The sequence below is a fragment of the Canis lupus genome, chromosome 35 (genome assembly GCF_003254725.2).
Source record: "Canis lupus dingo isolate Sandy chromosome 35, ASM325472v2, whole genome shotgun sequence".
NCBI classification, from domain to species: Eukaryota; Metazoa; Chordata; class Mammalia; order Carnivora; family Canidae; genus Canis; species Canis lupus.
The window spans coordinates 1,813,710-1,837,430 of NC_064277.1; the positions used below are offsets into that span (position 1 = coordinate 1,813,710).

At 46.9% G+C, this 23,721-nt stretch overlaps 1 protein-coding gene and 1 long non-coding RNA gene across 2 annotated transcripts; one reads left to right on the top strand and one right to left on the bottom strand.

Moving 5' to 3' along the window:
* Window positions 1–17,770: 17,770 nt before the first annotated feature.
* On the bottom strand, window positions 17,771–19,810 carry LOC118353347 (uncharacterized). Its single transcript, XR_004812140.2, has 2 exons — window positions 18,543–19,810; window positions 17,771–18,411 (listed from the first exon to the last, which is right to left on the bottom strand). It is a non-coding gene; the product is annotated as an uncharacterized LOC118353347 (long non-coding RNA).
* A 1,283-nt stretch (window positions 19,811–21,093) lies between these two features.
* FOXQ1 (forkhead box Q1) lies at window positions 21,094–22,634 on the top strand. The gene is given in 3 exon segments (XM_025446308.3): window positions 21,094–22,069; window positions 22,071–22,310; window positions 22,312–22,634. Coding segments are annotated over 3 exon segments (1,035 nt in total). The 5' UTR covers window positions 21,094–21,454; the 3' UTR covers window positions 22,492–22,634.
* The last annotated feature ends 1,087 nt before the right edge of the window (window positions 22,635–23,721 follow it).

A 23,721-nucleotide genomic window follows, 5' to 3' on the forward strand; every position in this document is an offset into this window, starting at 1 on the left:
TAAAGGAAAGATCCCTACCATGAGGTGAGCCCTACTGTGCGAGCCCTTTACCCAGGAGGAAACAGATCCAGAGGCTTGAGCAGATCCCGAAGCCACATAATTAGACAATGACTAACGTGCAGCTCAGAGCCAGGACGCCTGCCCACCGAGCCCAGCGCACCCTTGCCTTCGGCACCTCCACCAGCACTCCCACACCCATCAGCTCCTTGACTGTCCCCGGAATCTTTCTAAGATTGCCTCCATTTGCTGATGGGAAACTGAAAGACTGGTGCCAGATGCAGGACCCCCGGCCTCACCCCACCAGGCCATCAGCCCCCCATAGCCTGGCCCTGGGCACGCCTGCCTGGAAGCTCATGGCCCAGCGCAAAGGCACGCCTGCCTGGAAGCTCAAGGCCCACTTGAAGGAAGACCCAGTGTTGTATTCCAGCAAGATCTAAGTCAGTCGTTGACCAGCTCACTGGGGAAACCTGAATTTAAAGGCTCTGGGCTCCCCAGTGGCCACTTCCAGAGGTAGGCGTTGCTCCCATAGTCCTCCAGCCTGTCCTCATAGTTCAGTTCCACAGGTGAGGGGACTTGTAAAAACATCGATCAAATACAACCATCCCCGAAGGGCCACGTAAAAAGGCTAAAACCGGGGATCCCTGGGTGGCGCAGCGGTTTGGCGCCTGCCTTTGGCCCAGGACGCGATCCTGGAGACCCGGGATCGAATCCCACATCGGGCTCCCGGTGCATGGAGCCTGCTTCTCCCTCTGCCTATGTCTCTGCCTCTCTCTCTCTCGACTATCATAAAGTAAAAAAAAAAAAAAAAAAAAGGCTAAAACCAAGTATAATTTTTAGAGGAGGAAGCTCAGAAATGAGGCCAAAACAAATGTTGCTGAGCTGAAGGATTAGAATAAAAGTACAAGAATAGCTGGCACAGTGAGGCACACACGCCCCGCGTGGTTCAAGGGCGTAAGAGCTCAAGGACAACTGGTCTGCGAGGGAAGGCACCGCTCAGTCCGCTCGCGCCTTGGTGCACTACCTTCAACGAGGAGTCTCTAGGGCCTTGGAGCGTCCACAGGGGGACAGACGCTCAAGCTGAAGGACGCCTGGGGACCAGCCGGTCTCACCCCCGCATTTAACAGCTGGCAGAACTGATGAACAAATAGGTCAAGTGACGTGGTCATCGTTATCTGGCTGGTCAGGAGCAGAAAAGTGACCAGAAATCAGGTGACCGCTCCAATGGCATCATCACACAGGTTTAGACACCACGTCGTCTTTCTTCCCATTCCTCTCCCTCTATACACAAGCATACATGCACGCGTGCACACGCACCTGCATGCTACACCGCAGTGCACCTGAGTGCACCTACACGCATACGTACCCGCTCCCATGCACACGTGCATACACATGCACGCACCACCTATACTCCTTCACCTGATGCGCAGGCTCCGTACGCTGCATCCCGAGCAGGCCCTCCTGAACATTCAAACGGAAATAGGATTCAGATGACCAGGCGGACCATGGGGCTTACGGGAGAACCACTGTGACCCGGGAGGGGCCTGATTTACTTTCAGCTTTGTATCTGTCGTTCGGGTAACATTTAGGCCAAGAACAGTAGCGGGCTCTAGGGTGGTTACGCGACTAATACAAGTGTTCACAAAGGGCTCAGCATGGTACCTGGTGCACAAAAGACTCCGAATCTGGTCCCAGCTGGGGATGTGTCGGGCAGAGGAGCTGGGCATAAACAGCAGGGGGTTGGAGGCCAGAAAGCCTGGCTGTGACTCCCTCTTTCCGTTCTCCACTTGGGGCAGCTTGCCCATCCTCACTCAGCCCTGGAGTTCACACATGGAAGGGCCACTCTGAGAAGTAAATGAGACGTTTGCTGCCTGACTCTGGGTCAACCAACAGTAAGTGCTACACAAACAGAAAGGGAAGCAGGTTTGCGATTTGCATATGGTGGAGAAACACAGTCCTGCCCCTTCCTCCCCCCAAATCCCAAGTAGTTTCCTCCTTGAGAGTGAGTTCCGAAATCCCACAGTGCAAAGCATTGGGTGTGGCACAGAACTGGTGTGCAGTTCACTTCTGCAGAGGGGGAGTGTTTCCAAGCCCTTTTAAAGCCCACCCAGTCAGGAAGTCTTTGCCTGGGGATTCTGAACTGACCGCAATGGGTCCTTTCTAGGTAGATATTCAGCACTTGGTCTCTACAGTTATTACCTTCCAGATATTTTTAAGTTTCTGAACATTCCCAAATCATTTCACTTGGGTTTGCTCTTCCCAAGCAGAACATAATGCCCTAAAGGGCAATAATCCCTATGCCAACTGAGAGGACACTTTGATCCAGTAGGAACTCAAAGGTCTGATGTCAGAATATTCTCTTTCCACCCTAGCCAGACCTTGAGGCAAGGCCCTGGCATCTTTTAAGAGATTCTGCTAAAAGTCACTGTTTTCCAGATGATACTCAACGCTATGTGTGGGGAAAGGTAGAGGAGGGTCCCGATCTCCGCTCTCTTCACACGCTCTGAAGACAAGCTTCTCAAAGGCCAAATGCGCGAGACCAAATGCATAGGAGGAACAAGGCAGACACTTCACAGAATGGCCTAGTCTCAAAACAATCTTAGACACTGCGGAGGTCTCACGTGCTCAGAGCTCTGCAGTCAGCCCTCAAATCTGGAAATATTAGAAGCAAGAGAAAGAGAAAGAGCCGTGTGTCGGGAGAGTCGTCTGTGAGAAGCCCCTGCTGGCAAGGATTCGTGTCCAGAAAGGCTCTGCACCCATTCCACCCATTCCACCCTTTGGCCAATGTGAGACGTTGGAACCAGACATTTGGCCTAGCCTGAGCCTCTCCAAGTTCAAGTTATAACCAACACGGAAGTGGCCTAAACTCACATGAGGCCTCTGGTTTGGGTAGGTCACAGCTCACTGACTCACGGAATCTTTTCAGGGGAAAAGTATAGGAAAATGGCAAGGATTCGGTACCAGACAATCTATGGCTCCCATGAGTTGCCCTCTTATACCCTGAAACCCTCATTATCTGAGCTGGTTGCTTAAGACACATGATCGTATTTAATTTAATCCTCACCACAATTCTTATTTCCCCAGTGAGGAAACAGCTGCTGAGAAATTAAGCAATTTGACAAGACTACACTGCTAGAAGGAGATGGAAGCCCATGCTTGACCTCAATCCAAAAGGCCCCTTTGCCATGCACCAGCTGAGGCACCTAGAACAGGCTCTTGGAGCTTTCTTTTCCTTTACAAAGAGAGGGATAATAATATTAACCTCAAGGGATTATTATGAAGATTGCATATATTAGAAGAGATAAAGAGCTTTAAATGCTCAGTAAAAGGTAGCTTCCCTGATTGCTCTGGTTACGATTTTGTTTTCTGATGCCCCGTCCCACCTGTGCTGCTCATCCCTTCATCTCTTCAGTAGGACTTCAGAGACAACAGGAGGCCGATGCCAGGCAATACAGCCTTAACACCTGTCAAGTTCTGGAAACCAATGGCCCGGTTTTCCATTCCATAAGAATGCCCCTGTGGCCTTTCACTTTTACACCGCCTTGACTGCTATCAAGCTCTTAGGCACAACCGATTAAATACATTTAATTTGTAGAAGTCTCTCCATATAATTTTAGTAACCTTTAAGTGACCTGTAGAAAAATAATAAAAGAGAAAGGAAATACTGACCTACCATTTGCTTGAACCGACATCAGTCCTGGGGTAAACCACACAGCCCCTCAAAATGCCATCATTTGAAGGTGCATTTGCCATGAGCTCCTGCACTTCTTCCCAGAGCCAGGCGCACACTGAAGATGTAATCCAAACGGAATGCGTGGGAGGGAGGTGTTAGCAGCCCTATAAATGCAGATCTCTCTTTCATCCTTACATACCAACACGAATTGAGATCTGGTGCAAATACAAGGTACTTTCATTTGAAGATCGATATGCTGGCATTTGTTTCCCTCTCTCCCAATAAAATATCTGACCCCACTCATGGACCCCACTGAACTTACCTTAGTCCACCTCTCTTTCTAGCCTTATCCCACATCTTGTTCTAGCCTCCGCTGCCACCAGCTTGAAACAAATGTGCCTCAACAGCACCTCACCCCAAACCTCCGATGCCTGCTGAGACCTCGACATGAACACAGGAAGCACAGGGGCTTAACACCCACTGCTTTTCACCCTTTGGAGGAAAGATAGACACTTCCAGAATACATTTCTTAAAGCACCTGAGGAGGCCTCAGAGAGCTGTTGTCTTCTCCAAAATGCACCTCTCCTTCCCTGTCCCCCTCTCCCGCTCCTCACTTCTGCTTCTTGGGCTCAATTCCCAAATGAACCACCTGCACGCAAGCTTCTATTTCTGGCTGTGTCTCAAGGAAACCCAGGCTAAGACAAATCATTTCCTGCAAAGATTTCAGTGATGACAGTTTTAAAATCAACAAACAGGACATGAGACCTTACAAAAAAATGTTTCTATGCCACTTCTAAGTTCAAGGAAGCAATCCGGAAAACATGGATTGAGCATTGAAATAAACAAAATTCCAGAGCATCTCAATAATTTATGTAGATGAATTAGTCAGAAATTTTGAAATAGGACTATCACCCAAATGGATGTATGGTTGTTAAAGCTCTACAAGAATGATGAAAATAAGGTTTAATTTTACTTCCCTCAAGAGAGTGAGACAAAGAGGCAAAAAAGTATCAGGTCTTGTTTGGCAATAAGCCAACAATAAGCCACATCAATGCTAAGAGGTTGTCACCACACCTGAGTTGAGATGGCTGAAATAGCTTTTGAACATACTTTACAGAAAGTTGAGACCAAAAACCCCACACTAAACAAATATTTTAACTTAGAGAGGAGGTGATTACCCTCTAAGGCATACCTGGAGTGGTGAAGGAAGAAATATTAATATCGCAATACTCCAAAAATAAACAGCACAGAGCTTGAGAAACAATTATTGTGCTTTACCAAATATACAAAATATCTTGGGAACATTCCAGAAGGACAAGGGTTAGATGCAGATTAGTATAAGCAACTAGAGGGACTGCCTACATGGCTCAGACCACTTTGGGGAGTACACCTACATGGACAGTTTATTAAGCATACCAGTGAAGATTAACCAACACACTAGAAAAATGTTCCAGAGTTTCCCAGACACTGTAGACAAATGAAGTTCAAAGCAAGACACCACAAGTAGGACGGGCCTTCAGTAACTATCCCAAAAGCTATTTGGAAAACATCGACATGGATTCTTCTGCACAGGTGTGGTAAGTAGGGAGACTACGGAGAACCTTCCCACTGTGTTCTAGGGCATGGAGTGCAAGTGTGAAATAACCAGGGATGGAGGCAGGGAGCCCTGGCTGATTAAGGTTCTCCAAGTCCTTGAATCTTCTATGCTCCAATGTCCAAGTCTTACAAAACTAGGCTGATAATAGCAGATAAAAGTCACGATGAAGGAGGAATGAGAGAGTATAATAGAAAGCTCTTTGTGAAAATAAATAATTTCATGTCTACCAGTATGAAATCTAGGACAGACACTCACTTTTGCTTTAAAAGTCCTATGTTCACAAACTCATGGTTACCAGGTGGGGAGGGATGGGTGACATAGGTGAAAGGGATTAAGAGGACACTTATCTTGATGAGCACTGAGTAACGTAGAGAGTTGTTGAGTCACTATATTGTACATCTGAAATTAATATAATTGTTAATTATATTCAAATTAAAATTTTTAAAACTGAAAAAAAACCTATGTTCACAGCTAATATGAGTCAGTCCCATAAGGAAATAAACAAATATAGACTACAAACAGCTTTTATACGCCCTTAAGCACTACAGAAGCATCCTTGTCTCATGACTGATATGAAAAGCCAGGATCCTCACCTGTCATTGAAAGACTTAAGGTGTGTACTTCTCGAGCATCACTGGAGCCCAGCTTCAGTTAGAGCACAACCTTGAAAGTAACAGGTATGAATCGATATAATTCAGGCTGGCATCCCTTTAGTTTGTAAAAATGGGCCAATGTTTCCTTGAGCAAGTTAAAAAATACACTCCATCTTTTTTCCAACAACATAGATGGATCTACAGAGTATAACGCTAAGGAAATAAGTTGACCAGAAAGTACTATTTGATTTTACTCACATGTGGAATATCAAAAACAAAACAAAAATTTAAAAAGGCAAACCAAGAAGCACACTCTTAACTGTATATAACAAATAAATGGTTACCAGAGGGGAGTATAGGGAATGAGTGAGCACTGAGCAATGTTAGAATTCTTGATTCACTACATTGTACCCTAAAACTAGTACAACACTGTATGTTAACTATGCTGGAATTAAGATTTTTAAAAAATACACAGAAACAGAAGTATAGATTATTTTTAAAAATTCCTTTTTTTAATTAGAGCTCAAATCCATCATTATAGTTGATATTCTGAAAACAAGTACATGTGTAAAAATAATAGTTCCATTTGCATAGTCTAGAAATTCAACTTAGCCAAAGCCCAGTGTTGATGATAAATCAGCAAATTGAAAGAAGTGCTTTGATCCTGTTACTGAGCATCGATGGCTGCTAAGATCACAAAACAAGAGACACGTGCCCCTGGATGGAAAAACAAATCAACAACTTTAAAGTAGAGTCTTGGGAAAAAATTATTCTGAATCTACTTGAACCTCTAAATTCAGTTACCTGGTAATTACCAGGAAGTGCATATGGAGGAACAAGCTAAAAGACACCATGTGAATGCAATCAGTAAAATCCAGAATGTGGGAAGCACTATCAGCATGCATTACAGTTTTTATCAACAAAAGAAAATGGAAGGAAAGAAATGTGAGGTAGGTGGAAATGGACTTTTAATTTAAAATGTAGCTTTTTAATTACCTTCAATTAAAAAAGTAAAAAGATGGACTTCAGCAAAGGTAAAAAGACATACCGACCAATCAAAATATGTGAAATTTATTTGAATCCTGATTCAAATATTTAAACTGTCTTAACAAATTATGACTCTGATTCTTGGCCATAACGGAGAAACTGGTACATAATATTTTTTTCTCCTCAAAACAAATAGAAAATTGCAAAAAATATATCAACTTATTTAAGACATAGGAAATCACGTAATATGATTATGATCCCTGAGTAAAGGAAACAAAGAAGCTGAGCTTTACAATCATCCTAGATTTTTACCTGAAAGCAACTTTAAAACAACAGCAAAGGGACAGGAAAAGCCAGAGGAGCTCCACAATCTCACTGAGTTGGAGAGAAACAGATCAAAGTTCAGGGAGGCCAAGTAGCTGGAATCTGTGGGGCAAAGTACTAGAGAGAATTGAACTAGCAAAGAAGAGTTCCAAAAATTTGGATGAGGGCCCCTTAAGTCTTTCACTAAATATGAATCTGTGCATTCATGGAGTAAAAATCCACAAGTCTGGACAAAGAACCAAAAAAGAACTACAATAATTCATAGTTTCTAGAGGTTTCATAGGACTGGGAAGTATACAGATTCTAACTAGCCAATAGTATACTCTGGGAAATATACAGATTTGCTAGAAAAAGCACATCTTAGTGAGAGGGCTAACTTAGCCCTAAAGTACAAACTATTCTAGAACTTCCCTAAACAGGCTTAAAAACAAGTTTGCTAAGAATCCATCAGTATCACACAACCTAATTGTCTGCCAAAACAAATTTCGAAACTCTTTAAGACAACAAAATCCAAATAATCAACAACATAAACCTCACAATGTCCTGCATCCAACTAAAAATTACTAGACATGCAAAAAATCAGCAAATTATGATTCATAACAAGAAGGAAAATCAGTCAAAAAACAGAACTGTGAATGATAGAGATGTTAAAAATAGCAGACGAGGACTTTTAACAAGCTATTACAAATATGATTAAGATTTTAAAGTAAACACGAATATAATGAGATATTTTTAAAGGATTGAATGGACATTGAAGAGAAGAAAAATACAATAATAACTGTAGGGAAGATTCCACTGGACAATCATAACAACAGATCAGATGCTGCAAAAGAAAGATCAGAGTACATGAAAACACCGCAACTGAAAATATTCATATAATAGAGAAAAAAAGACAAAACATACACACACAGAGAAACTCAGGGACCTGTGGGACAATATCAAGCAGTTAAATATATAAGTAACTGGAGTCCAAGAAGATAGAGAGTAGATGGAAAAAAAAAGTTATTTGAATAAATTGCTGAAAATTTCTCATCTGTGATACAAACAACACACCCAAAGATTTACAATGCTCAAGGATGCACAAGATGGATAAACACAAACCATAGCAAGCAACAAGCATAATCAAATTTCTGGAGACCAGTTATAAGCTGGGAATATTTTAAGTGGTCAGAAAAAAAATAACAGAGAGGGGGACATATATAATTCATACAAATGTGATAGAAAGCAGATTAGTTGTTGCTTGAGACTGAGGATGGGGAAGGCAGGTGGAATTGACTGCAAGGGGGCATAAGACAACTTTCTGTGGAGATGAAAATGTTCTAAATCTTCATTATGATGGTAGCTTTAGGAGTTTATATGTGTCAAAACTCACTCAACTGTGCCCTTAAAATAGATAAATATTATTATATGTAAAACGCATCTCAAAGAAATTGATTTTAAAGTAATGTGACATTTTAAAAATAATTAAAAATGTGAACACTAAGTACTTAATGATATTATAGAATTACCATTAATTTTGTAGATCTGATAATGGTATTGTGGTTATGTTTTTTTTTTAAAAGAATCCTTGCCTTTAGAAGTATATAGTGAAATATTTACAGATGAAATTATAAATTGTCTGAGATTGGTCTTTTAAAAAATGTAGGTGGCAGGGAATTGTGAAGAGTACAGGGAATGCAATACTGGCCATCAGCTGATATCAAAGTTGAATATTGAATATATGGAGTTCATTACACTATTTTCCCTACTTTTTAAAAAATAACTATCTGAGAAAATAAAAATAATAAAATAACTGTCTGGAAGTTTTCATAAGTTTTTTAATTGCTTTAAACACATGAATGGGGGATCCCTGGGTGGCGCAGCGGTTTGGCGCCTGCCTTTGGCCCAGGGCGCGATCCTGGAGACCCGGGATCGAATCCCACATCAGGCTTCCGGTGCATGGAGCCTGCTTCTCCCTCTGCCTATGTCTCTGCCTCTCTCTCTCTCTCTCTGTGACTATCATAAATAAATAAAAATTTAAAAAAAATAATAATTTATAAACACATGAATGATGTCATCAATTACTCATCTAAAAATTATAAACTGAGCAACTACTTTGAGAAGCTATGGGACATAAAAATATAAAATAATATTCTTATTCTTTATTATTAATTCACTAGCAATACTTGTTTCATTTATCCAAGATTAAGGAATTAGGTGGGGTCCTATGGAAATTTCAAAATGCATTTTTGAACAGTCTTAAAGACCTGAGTGTTATTCATTAAGTCCAGTTGCCTCAGGGAAGCCCAAGTGGCCCAGTGGTTTAGTGCCGCCTTCAGCCCAGGGCGTGATCCTGGAGACCCGGGATCGAGTCCCACGTCGGGCTCCCTGCATGAAGCCTGCTTTCCCTATGCCTGTGTCTCTGCCTCTCTCTCTCTCTCTCTCTGTTCTTTCTCATGAATAAATAAATAAAATATTTTTTTAAAAAGTCCAGTTGCCCATCATAACTTGTACACTCTTCTCTATTCATATAGCATCACCTGCACCAGGCTGATACATATTAATTGTAATTTGGATAATTTTCTAATTCAAAGATATAGAGTTTAAATGAGGATAAAAGGGAAAGAGAAATAATCCAGACTCCCACACAGGGAATTAAAGATGATAAAACTATGTATTGGTTATAATAGTTTCCTCAGAAGGCGCTGTTAGTTCAACAGAGAATAGCTCGATTATAGTCTTGCCTGACAACAGAGTTGGCCCCGCAGAGTTTAAGTGAATGGCGGAGGCGGTATGTAAAAACCACTAACACGTAAAAGACCTCGAGAGTTAGGAATATAAACTTAAGGTTCAATTTTACCTGTATATAAACATAGCAGTAATTTGGATATATATCTCATTTCCATAACTTGGGAAGAACGTGGTAGTTATAAGAATTCCACTAAGTTTGAAAGGGACGATTAGAGCAAATTGTCATCAGTATTATGCAAGACAGATTATTTTTCTTTTTGCAAGCAAATATACTGATTAATTCAGTGTGCATTGCCAGCATAGTCTCTGAACATTGTTATATCCAGTGTTTAAACTCTGCACATTTCATGATGCAACCTTACGTACTCCGTTAACCCTTTCCCGGTGGCCAGAGTACACCAGCAGACTAACATGCAGACTTCTGTAGGTGACAACATAGCTCCCAGCTTGGGAAGTTGAGTTCATAAGAAAGTAGCTGACAACTTTTTGAGTATACCAGTCAACGCTCAGAAGGACGAGGACAAGTCTTTTTTTCCCAACTAGCATTGAAACCTTAAGGCCAAGGCTCATGGGATCATTAATGAAAGGGATAAAGGAATCCTTGGAACAGGTTGATTCTGGCTTAGCACCAGAATCTGCCAAGAACTAACTGGGAATAATGCAGAACTCAGACTTCAGGCCATACCTAGAAAGTAAGTAATAAAGTAATGGTGTCTGTGTTAAAAATATAAGGCTATAAAGGCTATTAATGTTTTTAAGAAAGAGACCATTACTTTATGATTATTTATTGCACCTCTAAAACGAAAGTGCCCAAAGAATTTATTGTCCAAAATTGGAATATTTGTAAAAAGGGAAGAGGATCCTATTAATAATGACATGAAGACAACCAGAAACTGAGACCGTTCTGGGCAGTTGATGTGAATGATCAGACCATCTAAACCACAGAATGTTGTAATAAACAATTGATCACATACTTTTATAAGGACTCCCTACATACCACGCAACACATATTGCCAATGACCTAGCTTCCATTTCCACTGGCCAACTTCATGGTGTTCTGATGTCTCATGGCCTGATAGCGCCTCTGTTCTCTCATAATGTCGGAATACTGCTGTACCTCACATATGCGCTCCACGTCTCTGGGTCATGCTGTCTTTACATATGTCTTTGCCTCTATCTTACATGGAAAAATAGACCAGTAACAAGCAAGGTCACTCCAAGGTCATACATGGAATCAAGTCAGTACATACAAGGACCTCAAGGCCATTCCAGCCAAACATAGTCATACATTTTTATGTCTCAAATATCTCTCCTACCATCTCTGAAGTCTTAAAGTTGAGTGAAAAGTCAATATATTTCCTTCAGTGTCAGAAAATTCTTGAGCTCAATGAACCATTAAAATATTATCTTCCAAATAGGAACAATTTTATACACTGCCACAGAGCAAGCTCCAGAATATTTTGTTATTAAAAAGATAAAGTAGAGAGAACTAACTACGTGTTAACACTGTGTATATGGATGAACATATGAATACATGTGTGTTGGCTTAGATATTCTATTTTTTAAGATTTTATTTATTTGAGAGAGAGAAAGAGACAGATATAGAAAGGGAGAGCAGAAGCGGGGAGGAGAGAGAGACGCAGGTTCCCTGCTGAGCAGGGTGCCCGACGTGGGGCTCAATCCCAGGACCCGGGATCATGACCTGAGCCGGAGGCAGACTTAACCAGCTTAACTGACTGAGCCCCCCAGGCGCCAGGTTTAGATATTTTAATGGAAGTGTGGTATGAGTTGAGTTGTCTCACCAAAATTTATATGTTGAAGTCCTAACACACAGTACCTCAGAATGTGAATGTAATTGTAGATAAGGTCTTTAAAAAGGTGATTAAATCCAGGTGACTAGGTGGCTTAGTCAGTTAAGCACCCAGTTCTTGGTTTCAGCTCAGGTCATGATCTCAGAGTCCTGAGATCCAGCCTCACACTGGGCTCCCTGCTCCGGGCACAAGAGTCTGCTTGAGACTCTGTCCCCCTCCCTCTCCCTCTCCCTCAGCTCCTCCCCCAACTCATACTTGCTCGCTCCCTCTCACATAAATAAATAAACAGAATCTTTCTTAAAAAGAAAGATGCTTTTCAGAAAACTCAGGGAACACACCAACTCTGACACAACAGAGGGCAGTTCAAGCACAGATGAAACTAAAAAAAGTTCTTTTAAAAAAAAAAAGAGAGAGAGGGAGACTAAATCCAAACGGTGTCTCTAGGAAGGGCCCTAATCCAGTCTGACTAGTGTCCTTATAAAAAGAGGAAATATGGACACAGAGAGACACTAAAGGGACATGTATGCACAGAGCAAGACCAAGTAAAGATGCTGAGAAGACGCCCACCCCACTGACTGATCTTGGGCTTCCAGCCTCCAGAACTGGAAGAAATAAGTTTCTGTTGTTTAAGCCTCCCAGCCTGTGATGTTCTGTTATGGTAGTTTTGGCAAACCACTAAAAAAGGTACTTTTTTTAAAAAATATTTTTATTTATTTATTCATGAGAGACACAGAGAGAGAGGCAGAGACACGGAAAGAGGGAGAAGCAGGCTCCCTGCAGGAGGGGGTAACGTGGGACTCGATCCGGGATCATGACCTGAGCCTGAGCCAAAGGCAGATGCTCAGCCGCTGAGCCACCCAGGTGTCCCAAGAGTATTTTTTAAAACTTCAATCAGATGGTTTTCTATAAGTGGAGGAGAAAGCAAGATGGAAGAAACATGGATGAAAACTAAATTTCCCTGATTATATCTCCCATGATAGATGGACTTCGAAACTAGGTAAAAATTACATAGTTATGAAACAAACTAAAAACAATAAAGGAAATAAAAAGCAAAATGCACCAAATAATACTAAACAAATACCAAGTTGAGGGTTTAATCACTAGAGTCGGATTATCTGAAGTTACTGTAAAACTTGGTAATTTGTGTAGCTAGTGGGTTGGAGTCCCTAAAGATAAAAGGGGGGCAAGTAAAATTCAAAATGTTTTCAGTTACCACTTTGTAAGCAAAAATTGGAATTGATATTTTGATACAAAAACAGAGATGCACATTTACACACACAGGAATGATAAAGCAAGTAAGTGATTTAATTATATTGACGTGATATTCAGCACAAGAGAAAGAGATACAGATACCAAGTGAAAAACTTGAGCAAAAACCTTATAATCCTAGGGTGAATTGGAAATATCATGTATTTTCTTTAAGAAAAATGTTTCTTCCTAGCATTGTCCACTGTAAAGTCCTAGAAACAATGACCCACCCAGAAGCAACTAACACCTCTAGAACTTAGATCTTGGTCTCAATACTGTTTCTATCAACAAAGAACCAGGACTACGTGGATAAATAGAGAATTCCAGGCCAGGTATGAGGCAGGATATGCAAAGTGAGTCTATGACATCTTGTCATACTAGAAATCTAGAAGGCTATAAGTGGATTTAAACCCATCATATGTATTTAAAAAGCTGTTATTCCTGTATGTTGACAAATTGAACACCAATAAAAAATAAATTTATTTAAAAAATAATAATAAAATAAAATAAAAAGCTGTTAGTCAATGATATACTCATATAGGGGTGTGTGTGTGTGTGTGTGTGTGTACATCTTTTGCAGGATTCTACAAGAACTATCAAATTATTTGAAAACAGGTAAATAATAAGAATTAAGTGTTTAGCTCACTTCTGCACAAACCGTATTTCAAATAACAAATAGTTGATGAGGAAAAGCTTTTCTTTATAGAAGCATTCTAACTTCTAAAGAAAGAGGTAATGGAATGATAATGCTACTCCCTTGCAATCCTTGATGGCAACAGGCAATTGTCATCAACAGGCAGGTCTGCAAAGACCATGATGCAATAAGTTAATGGGGAGTTTTATAATAGATGAATCAAGCTTAGACTTAAATTCACACATATGTGAATTTGCAAAAAGAGCAACAACCGGTCATTATGAGCCTCCACAGAAAAATCCACATCATCAGTATTCTTGAAAAATAAAAATAAAAGCTGAGTTTGGTCAAGCCTCTAGATCTGTCAATTCACTCAAAATACAGGGGACAGAAGAACATGTTAACCAACACCATGTAATCAAAAAGTCCAAACTGTAATAAAAATCTACAAGACAAACAACGTGACTCAGTTAACAATTCAACTTGAATGATAAATTAAAACAATTTAAGTGATAAATTAAAAACAGGAAACGAAGATCTATAAATTCAAGAGAATTAGAAGACTTATCAACTCAACATGACGGGAGGATCTTTGGATTCTGGATCAATCAAACTAATTGTTCATTAAAAATGACACTACTGATGCAATTTTTAAAAATTCTTATTAAGTATAATTAACACGCAGTGTTATATTAGTTTCAGGTGTAAAATGCAGTGATTCAACAATTCTATGCATTATGCAGTGCTCATCATGAGGGTATTCTTAATCCCCTTCCCCTGTTTTCCCCACCCAACCACCTCCCTTCTGGTAACCAACAATTTGTTCTCTGTATTTAAAGGTCTGGTTTTTTAAAAATCTTTTTCTCTTTGTTTATTCATTTGTTTTGTTTCTTAAATTCCACGCATGAGGGAAATCATACAGTGTTTGTCTTTCTCTTAGTTTAGCATCATACCAACTAGGTCTACCTACGTTGCTGCAAATGGCAAAAATCTCATCCATTTCTACGGCTGAGTCATATTCCACTCATTCTTCTCCATTCATTCACCTATGAATGGACATTGGGTAGTTTCCATATCTTGGCTATTGTCAATAATGTCACAATAATAAACATAGCGCTGCATACATCTTTTCAAATTTGGTTTCCTTTGGGCAGCAATCCAGTAGTGGAATTACTGAATCATATGGTAACTGTATTTTTAATTTTTTGAGAAGCATCCATACTGGTTTCCACAGTGGCTTCACCAATTTGAATTCCCACCAACAGTGAACAAATGTTCCTTTTTCTTGATGTCTTTGCCATCACTTGTGATTTCTTGTGTGTTTTTTTTATTATTATTATAGCCATTTTGACAGGTGTAAGATGATATCTCATTGTGGTTTTGATTTGCATTTCCCTGATGATTAGTGATGTTGAGCATGTTTTCTTTCATATGTTGCCCATTGTATGCCTTCTTTAGAAAAATGTCTATTCAGAACTTCTGCCCATTTTTAAAATTAAATTATTTGGGTTTTTTTTTTTTTGATGTTGAGTTGTACAAGTTCTTTACGTATTTTGCATATTAACTCCTTATTGGATGTATCATTTGCAAATATGTTTTCTAGACTACTAGGGAAATTTAAATACTCATTAGATACTTGTTAATATAAAATATAAGTATTTTGAGATTTGATGATGATAATGTGGTTATATTTTTTTAAAAAAGGAAGTTCTATATTTTAGAGATATTAAAGTAATTACAGAAGAAGTAATATAGTATCTCAGATTTGATCCAGAAAAAAATTGGTTAAGGGTGGGAAGTAGGGACAGAGGAGATATAGATGAAATAAGAGTGGCTTTAAATTAGTAAATATTGATTGGGATAATGGTTACATGACATTTCATTGTACTTTTGTCTTTACTTTTGTATGTGATCGAAATCTTCCATGATAAAAAAAAATTGATCGATAATAGATAAATAGACCCTTAGACAGACAGATATTCTCTTTACAGCTCAATTACAACGTTTCCTATGTGATTTGTGAAGATGGCTTCTACCCTCTTTGAACAACACAACTGCCCCCAATTTTCTGGAAGAACAAGGGACTTTTTTTTTTTTCTTTCTGGAACATTGACTAAGGCATTAGCCACATGCTAGGTCTAAGGAGTCCAAGGAAGTTTCCCAATCCCCCAAAGACTGTTTTTGACTTTCCCAGTTTCCACCTGGAAACTTTGCTTAGTAGATTATTGCCAAGGAATTAGTCCAATGAGGCTCACAAAGATGGTCTATCTTTGCAAGATGATCTCCCCGAAGGATGTGAGGAATGAGAAAGGCAAAGAATGTAGGATCTAGGAGCTGAGTTGTTAAAATTTGGGCAAGAGTTACTTTTCTAGATTAAAAAAAAGAGACGCGACCAGTAACTTGTGCGGTAGAACAGGGATACAAACCCAAGATTATCCTTCTCCAAATGCCACACCTATCCAAAGGTAAGAATGACACAGGACCCCTCCCTCGCCTGATGAGAAGGCCTGAGTGGGACCCCTGCAAGGACCTGTTCGGTTCTGGTTGCTTGTACATCCCCTGTAGCTATCCAAGGGTACTAACTGGACCTTGCCACCTGTCCCTCTCTCACCGGGATCTGTATGACAGTGTGACGGGGTGTAAGAGTCAGAGGCACCCCATTCGGATCTCCTTTTAGAAAGCCAGTGAGGGTCTAGTTTTTCATTTGTTATAGAAAATGAGAGCCTCGGAGTTAAAAAGAGAGGACTGGACATATTCGTTGGAAAAGGAAGTTCAGTTTTACTTTCTCGGCTTTAAAGCTTAAAATCTAAACTTCAGGTAATAAGGGAAACTGGACTAGACCTGGACAAGAAGCGTTCCTCAGAGTTGGTCAGCTCTGCTGGGTCCTCTGCAGGACTCCGTGACCACAGTGGCAAAGCTGTCATCCTATTGTAATACATCATCCCAGGGGCTAGCTTTCATTTTCTGATAATATTTCATACGTAGCGCAGGATTTTGTCTCTGGATCGTAGAATCAGACAGCTTTCTCAGTGGTCTCTAACCCGTGTCATGCTGTGGCTGATGGCCTTCACATCTCATACTCTCCCTCCTCCCTCTTTCCTCAGTTTCCTTAGTTTCCTTTAGGTGCCTTCTCTCTCCTCCACCATCACTGGACCTGTCTGTCGGCCATTCCCCACTCTCCGGGCCCTACTACCTGGGGGGTGCACTCAGGTGGCCCAACAACACCTCAGTTCAGTGGAAGCCCAAGGGGTTGTGAACCCTGGACCCTCAGAAGAAACCTCAAGGATGGCCCTTGGCTTTGCACCTGGTCAGTACTGCCTGGCCAGGTCCTGGGCTTCTTTGAGTAAACCACGTCTCCGGGCTGGGCCAGAGCACAGGTGGCAAACAGACACACAAGCCCGTGTCTACGGCACAGATGTGCCAAATTACCTAGGTTTTATCCATCCACCCTTTCATGCCCACCCTGAATCTCCGCAGGATTCTTCCCAAGTGTTCAGAATCTGCAAAAGAACCAGCCAAACGATGGGGGCACGTACGGGTTACAACGGGGCACAAAGCGCTGCTGCCTGTGCGGTTTCAGGAAGGGAAGAGCCAAGGAACCGTCGCTGCCACCAGATTTCTGAGACCACGAGTCAGGACCCTCTCTGTTCCTCGACGGAGAACTCGCAGAGGTCCAATGCCAGGCACTTCCCCTCAGGGCTCTGGACCTTAGCCCACCCTCTGTGCCGGGGCTCTTTGGTTCTTGGCATTATAATGCGGCCACATGTAGAGGCCGAGGTTCCCACAGGAAAGGGCTTTTCAGTTCACCTTCTCTTCATAGCCAGAGGCCAACAGCAGCGACCAGCAGAGGTTAACAAGAAACAAGAAACCCAAATCTCCTTCCAGGTTACCCTCAGGGAATGTTATCAAGGTGATTCCACGTCCCCGCTGTGCAAAGTCTGTACGTTCTTTTAATTGGGGGGGGGGGGGACCATCCGTATTCCCACTCAGCGCCAATCTCCAGTCTCCCAAATGACCTGGGCCTTTTTAGGAATTAGATTACTTCCTTCCCACATCAGAATTTAGGAACTGGGATCCAAAGCACTAGGAGTCCGTTCTTGGTGTCCACCCAGAGATGCGTTACCTCCCTTCGCCTACAGCTACTTCACGGAGGCCACAGCATCGTGGAACTGTGGATTTCTCTTTGGTCATGGTTTATTCACTTCTCTCCATGGAAATTACAAGGCAAGGGGGTAAAAAACAAGCTGATGCGTCTTTCACACCTGCAAGTGTTTGGTCAGGCCCCACCCACAGCATTTATTATTAACCCATTAATAGCAGACCCCCCAACGGATTGAAAATTAGGGAGCAGAAATCTCCAACCATTTCTGAAGAACTTACCAACTAACAGAACATTGCATGTGAATTTTTATACAGTGCCTGGGCTTGAGGGTGTTGTGGCTAGAGATGTGGAGAATGGATGCGTTTCTCCAACCATTCTCATTTTTCTCAAATCTGCGCCGAGTGAATGATTTCCTTGGCCATAAGACAGCAGTTAAGGGTAGCATACCAAAATCAACCACAAAGGGAGAGGGCAGCCTTATTTCTGATCTTAATTAAAGACAAATGCGGCACGTCCTTAGCAAATGGCACAACGCGACACTCATTCTGGAGGCAAGGATGGGCATCCAGCAGTGAAGGATAAAAGGCAAAACCCTGGTCCTAGTGGGGCTTTCATTCTAGTTCCCGGGATCTTTCTGTCTTCTGGAGGTAGCCCAGGTCCTGCCATGCTCCCAGGGCCTTCTGTCCACAGTCCACCGCCAATGATCTAAGGAACTCTGAAAATAGAAGAGTTTCCTGCTGAGAACTCTCCCACCTCCACCCTTCCCTTCAACCCCTTTCAGGCTCCACGCCTGTGGACAGCAGCGCCCCAGCAGCATCCCCGCACCGAGGCAAGGGAAAGGCCTACCCCAGCGGCTGGTGCTTTCCGCCTGGGATGGGTCGGGAGGGGCCGCTCCAGCTGAGGATGGGGAGCGGGAGGGTGCTGGGTAAAAGACAGAGGACCGGGCAGTGAGGGGGGAGGTCGGCCTTCCCTGGGGGCCTGCAACACTGCTTTGTTCAAAGCCTCCCCCTCCCCATGCCCAGGAGACCCACGGCCCCTTCCCATGCACCCGCTCTGGAGCCGGGGGCGGCTGAGGCATAGGGGGCCGCAGCCATCAGGGTCCGGGTGGCTGGATGGTCACACCCCCTGGAGATGGTCAACCCAAGAAACCACACGGGCCAAGAAACTATCTGTGCGGGAGCTGAGAGAAAATCATTTGGGAGCCCCTTCGGATCAGCCCCTTTTTACAGGCAAAGAAGGTCGGAGCGGCAGCCTCAGGGTCCCTGGTTATGGGGGAGTGTCAGCAAAGCCCCGTAGGTGGTCCAGTTTTCTTCTCTCTTATGTGAACAGTATCAACAGTTCAGTGGAAGTTTCCAGAGGACCAGGAGAACAACCCCCACACACACACACCGGGGCTGGGGGCTCCGGTCAGGGGGCAGGAAGGGAGACAGGAGGCTGCTGCAGGACAGGACGGGGCGGAGGGGGCATGGGGCCCCGGGAGGAGCGCTGCCCCTAAGGTGAGTGCTGCTGCGGGTCTGGAGGGGTCTGGGCGGCCAGGTGGTGGCCCTGTGACTTCAGGCACCCAGTGGGAACTGGGGGACGGCAAAGTGAGTGCCCGCCACTGGGGTCTCAAGGGGCTCCTTGGACTCTGCAGCCAACCTGAGCTCCCACCTTCACTCACCCGGGCTTGTCGCACCCCCAAATCTGCCGCTCTCCTCTTGCCCCGACTCCTCCGAGTTCAAAGGAGGAGGACATCCACTGCCACGACTTTCATCCCGGCCCCGGGGCCTGTTCACCTGGCTGCCCTCTGGCCCCCAAACTCCCAGGGCCAGAGTGGGCAGGTCCCTAGCAGGGGGCTCACCTCCCCAAAAGAAGCCCCTGCACCCACGGCCAAGCCTTAGCGGCAGCGTGATGAGCAGGCAGCAGGACAGATGGGCAGGACCCTCGGGACGGGTCCTGAGGGCACAGCGGGCTGCGTGCGCTTCGATGCAAATGCTGGAAGCTCATAAGGAGCAAAGGTGAGCTTGCACGCACTCGCAGCTCCGTCGCTGCTTCCAACAAAGGCAGGAAAAAGGAGGAAGGACCCCTGGGCGTGCGAGGGCAGCGGTTACCAGTGCGCTCCGGGGCGGACACCGCCTAGGCCCCGTTCCCCCTTCGCGGCACGCAAAGGCCCCCCCTCCCACGGGCCCTCGCCGCCGGAGGAGTCCCCTGGGGGGAGCCTCGTGCCCTCCGCCCCGCCCCGGCCCCGGGGCACACCCTCCCCGCGCCCCGCCAGCCGCCCCGGGACAGAGGGGACTCGGCCAGCGGCCAGGTGGAGGGGGCGAGAGGGAAAGGAGGGTCAGAGGCCTCTGAGCGAGCCAGAGCCCGGGTCACTGGAAAAGAAAAACGAGTTTACAATTTCAAGTCTAGTGGAGAAAGAGAGAAAGAAAGAGAGAAAGAAGAAAGGAAAGAAAAAGAAAAAATAAGAAAGAAAAGAAAAAAAGAAAAGAAAAGAAAAGAAAAGAAAAGAAAAGAAAAGAAAGAAAGAAAGAAAGAAAGAAAGAAAGAAAGAAAGAAAGAAAGAAAGAAAGAAAGAAAGAAAAGAAAAGGAGGAGGAGGGAAGGAAGGAAGGAAGGAGGAAGGAAGGAAGGAAGGAAGGAAGGAAGGAACGAGAGGAGAGGGGAGAGGAGAGAAGAGGGGAGAAGAGGGGAGGGGAAGGAAGAGGAGAGGAGAGGAGGAGAGGGGGAGAGGAGGGGGAGAGACGGGGCGAGGGAGGGGAGGGGGGAGGAGGGAAGAGGAGGGGAGGGGGAGACGGGGGAGGCGTGTAGCAGGATAGGGGAGGATGCGCAGAAGAGCAGCATGGGAGGGTGCCCGGCGTGTGGCTCCCATAAAGGGTCCCGGGAGTGCCCGGCGCTGTCCTCGCGGGTTGGGGAAGCTGCCGTCGGGGCCGCCGGGGCTTTGCTTTCGGACGCCGCGGGTTCGGGACCCGGGGAAGCGGGCACCGCGCGGGGGTTGGGGAGCCGCGGACCGGAGCGGCGACCCCCTCCCCCTCCCCGCCCGGTGCGCGGCCCGTAGCGCCTCCGCGGGGCCCCGGGGCGGGCCGGCTCACACCTGGGCGCGCGGGCGGGCGGGGCGCGGGGCGGGGCGCAGGGGGCGGGCGGGGCGCGCACCTCGGAGCCGCTCGGCCGCGGCGCGCGGGCCTCCCATTGGCGGCGGGCGGCGGGCGGCGGGCGTGGGGCGGCGGGCGTGGGGCGGGCCGGGCCGACCCAAAACAAACAACCTGCGCGGGGCGGGCGGCCTGGGGCGCGCCCTGCGGGAGCCGCGCCGCCCGGGCCAGCGCCCCCTCCCCCTCCCCGCCCCCCCCCCCCGCCGCCCGCGCCCAGGCCCCGCCCCCCCGGCGGCCGCGGGGTTATATTGCGCCGGGGCGAGGTGCGGGCGGGACGCAGAGCGGCGGGCGGGCGCGGACATGCGGCCTGGCTCGGCCGGGCCGGGAGGGCGGCTGCGGGCGCCGCGGCCTCGCGGACGGGGCTGGGCGGGCGCTCGGCGCTGAGGGCGGCGCGACCCCGGGCGGCCCCCGCGGCCCCGCGTGGATGGCGGACGCTGCCGGCCGCTGCTCGCCGCACCGAGTCCCGGGGCCCGCTCGGCCCCGAGCCCGCGCGCCCCGCCCCGCCCGTCCCGCTCCCCGCCCCTGCTAGCTCGCCAGTCGGCGGCGGCCCCCGAGCCGGCCCGGGCGGAAGCGGCGGCGCGGCGGCGAGCGCGGGGCTCCCGGAGAGGCGCGGCAGGCCGGGCGCGGCGCGGGCATGAAGCTGCAGGACGAGGCGGGCGGCGCGCGGGGGGCCGCGGGCGGCGACGACTCCCTGGGCTCGGACGGCGACTGCGCGGCCAACAGCCCGGCGGCGGGCGGCGGGGGGCGCGGCGCGGCGGAGGGCGCGGGGGAGGGCGCGGCGGCGGGGCGCGCGGAGGGCGCGGGGGCCGCGGGGGCCGCGGGGGGCGCGGGGGCCGGCGAGGGCGCGCGCCCCAAGCCGTACACGCGGCGGCCCAAGCCGCCCTACTCGTACATCGCGCTCATCGCCATGGCCATCCGCGACTCGGCCGGGGGCCGCCTGACGCTGGCCGAGATCAACGAGTACCTCATGGGCAAGTTCCCCTTCTTCCGCGGCAGCTACACGGGCTGGCGCAACTCGGTGCGCCACAACCTGTCGCTCAACGACTGCTTCGTCAAGGTGCTGCGCGACCCCTCGCGGCCCTGGGGCAAGGACAACTACTGGATGCTCAACCCCAACAGCGAGTACACCTTCGCCGACGGGGTCTTCCGCCGCCGCCGCAAGCGCCTGGGCCACCGCGCGGGGGGCCCCGCGGCCGGACCGCGGCCCGACGACGCGGCGGCCCAGCCCCCCGCGGCCCAGCCGCCCGCGGCCCAGCCCGCGCCCCGCCTCGCCCGGCCGCCGGGAGGGGCGCGCCAGCCCCGCGGGCAGGTTCTCCAGCTCGTTCGCCATCGACAGCATCCTCAGCAAGCCGTTCCGCAGCCGCCGCGCCGCGGACGCGGGCCCCGGGGCGCACCTGCCGTGGGCCGCCTCGCCCTGCGCGCCGCTGCCCGCCTGCCCCGCGCTGCTCCCGGGCGCCTCGGGCGCGGCCCTGCTGCCGCTGTGCGCCTACGGGGGCCGCCGAGCGCGCGCTGCTGGGCCCCGACGCGCCGCCCCCGCTGCTCGCGCCCCTCGCCAAGGGGCCGCGCGGCCCCGCGCACCTGTACTGCCCCCTGCGGCCGCCCGCGGCCCCGCCCCGCGGCCCGGGGCCGCACCTGCACCTGCCCTTCCCCGCGGAGACGCTCCTGGCCTGAGCCCGCGCGGCCGCCCCGGCGAACCCGGCCGGCACACGAGACTCTCCATCAGACGTGCCTTAAAGCTAATGCACCTGCGACGCAGACGCGCCAACTCCGGTCCGAACGCCTTGCTCCTCCTCTGGCGACCCGACGGAGGCCACACCACTTCTCCGCGGCTGCTGCGGGCTCCTGGCCCGGCCCGGCCCCTCCCTCGCTTCACAAAGACTTTTCCTACCTTCTCACCGCCCGGACTCCCCCCTTTATTCTTATTCTTATTATTATTATTTTTTTTTGTCGCACCTTGCATTGATTTGTCCCCTTAAAAACAAGCATCAGGGAACCATTCTATATGATAAATGATATGACTACTGTTTGGGGCCGAGTGCCCCCCCCCCACGCACCCCGCTCCTTGTAAGTATGTGGCATTTACAGGCATGACTGAGTGTCAGACAAGCGTCGGAGAATCTCCAGTCCTCTTTTTCTGCTATAGACCAATGCTTCACTGTGCCAAAAGACAAAAAAAGAAAAAAAAAGAAAGAAAGAAAGTTGGGTTTTGTAATTAAATTATTTATATATTTTTGAGACCTGAATCGAAAAAATGTTGCAGGCAACGGGCTACAGCTTTATTAGTGGTTGGGTGATCTCAAACTGGTCTCCTCGGGCCAAGCGATGTCTTTTAAAGGGAAAGTTAACATTATGTATGTGGGGTGCCAGGACCACTGCCACGGAAAAGCGAGTGTGATTTTTATTTTTAATATTATTTTATTTGTGTCTGTACATATTCATGTATAAATTTTATGAAACCCAGGCATAGTGCTTATTTTTTAATAAAACTCACAAGTGACTTTAGCACTTCGTGGTGGTGGGCTGGAGATGGAAGAGTTGTTGTTTTTTTGTTTTTGTTTTTGTTTTTTTTATATATTCCCTTCACCCTGCCCCTGCTAAGGAAATGGGTTCAGGTTTTACTTTCAAAAAACTTCCGGGGGTGGGGGTGTCAAATAATTTATTGAATAATTTAAGAAAGGGTAAAGGTAGAGGCAGAATGTGGGCTTCCTTACTAACCAATTGCCCTACAGATCTCCAGGATGGGGCTTCCGTCAACATGATTTCTTAGACTTCAATAACTTCCATGAGAGCTCACTTAAGAGCTACTGAACTAGTGATAAGGTGTGTGCCCCTCGCCTACAAGAATCCTTCAACCGACAAATTGAGCTACTGACAAGCTCACAGTCAGGCAGACATTTTTAA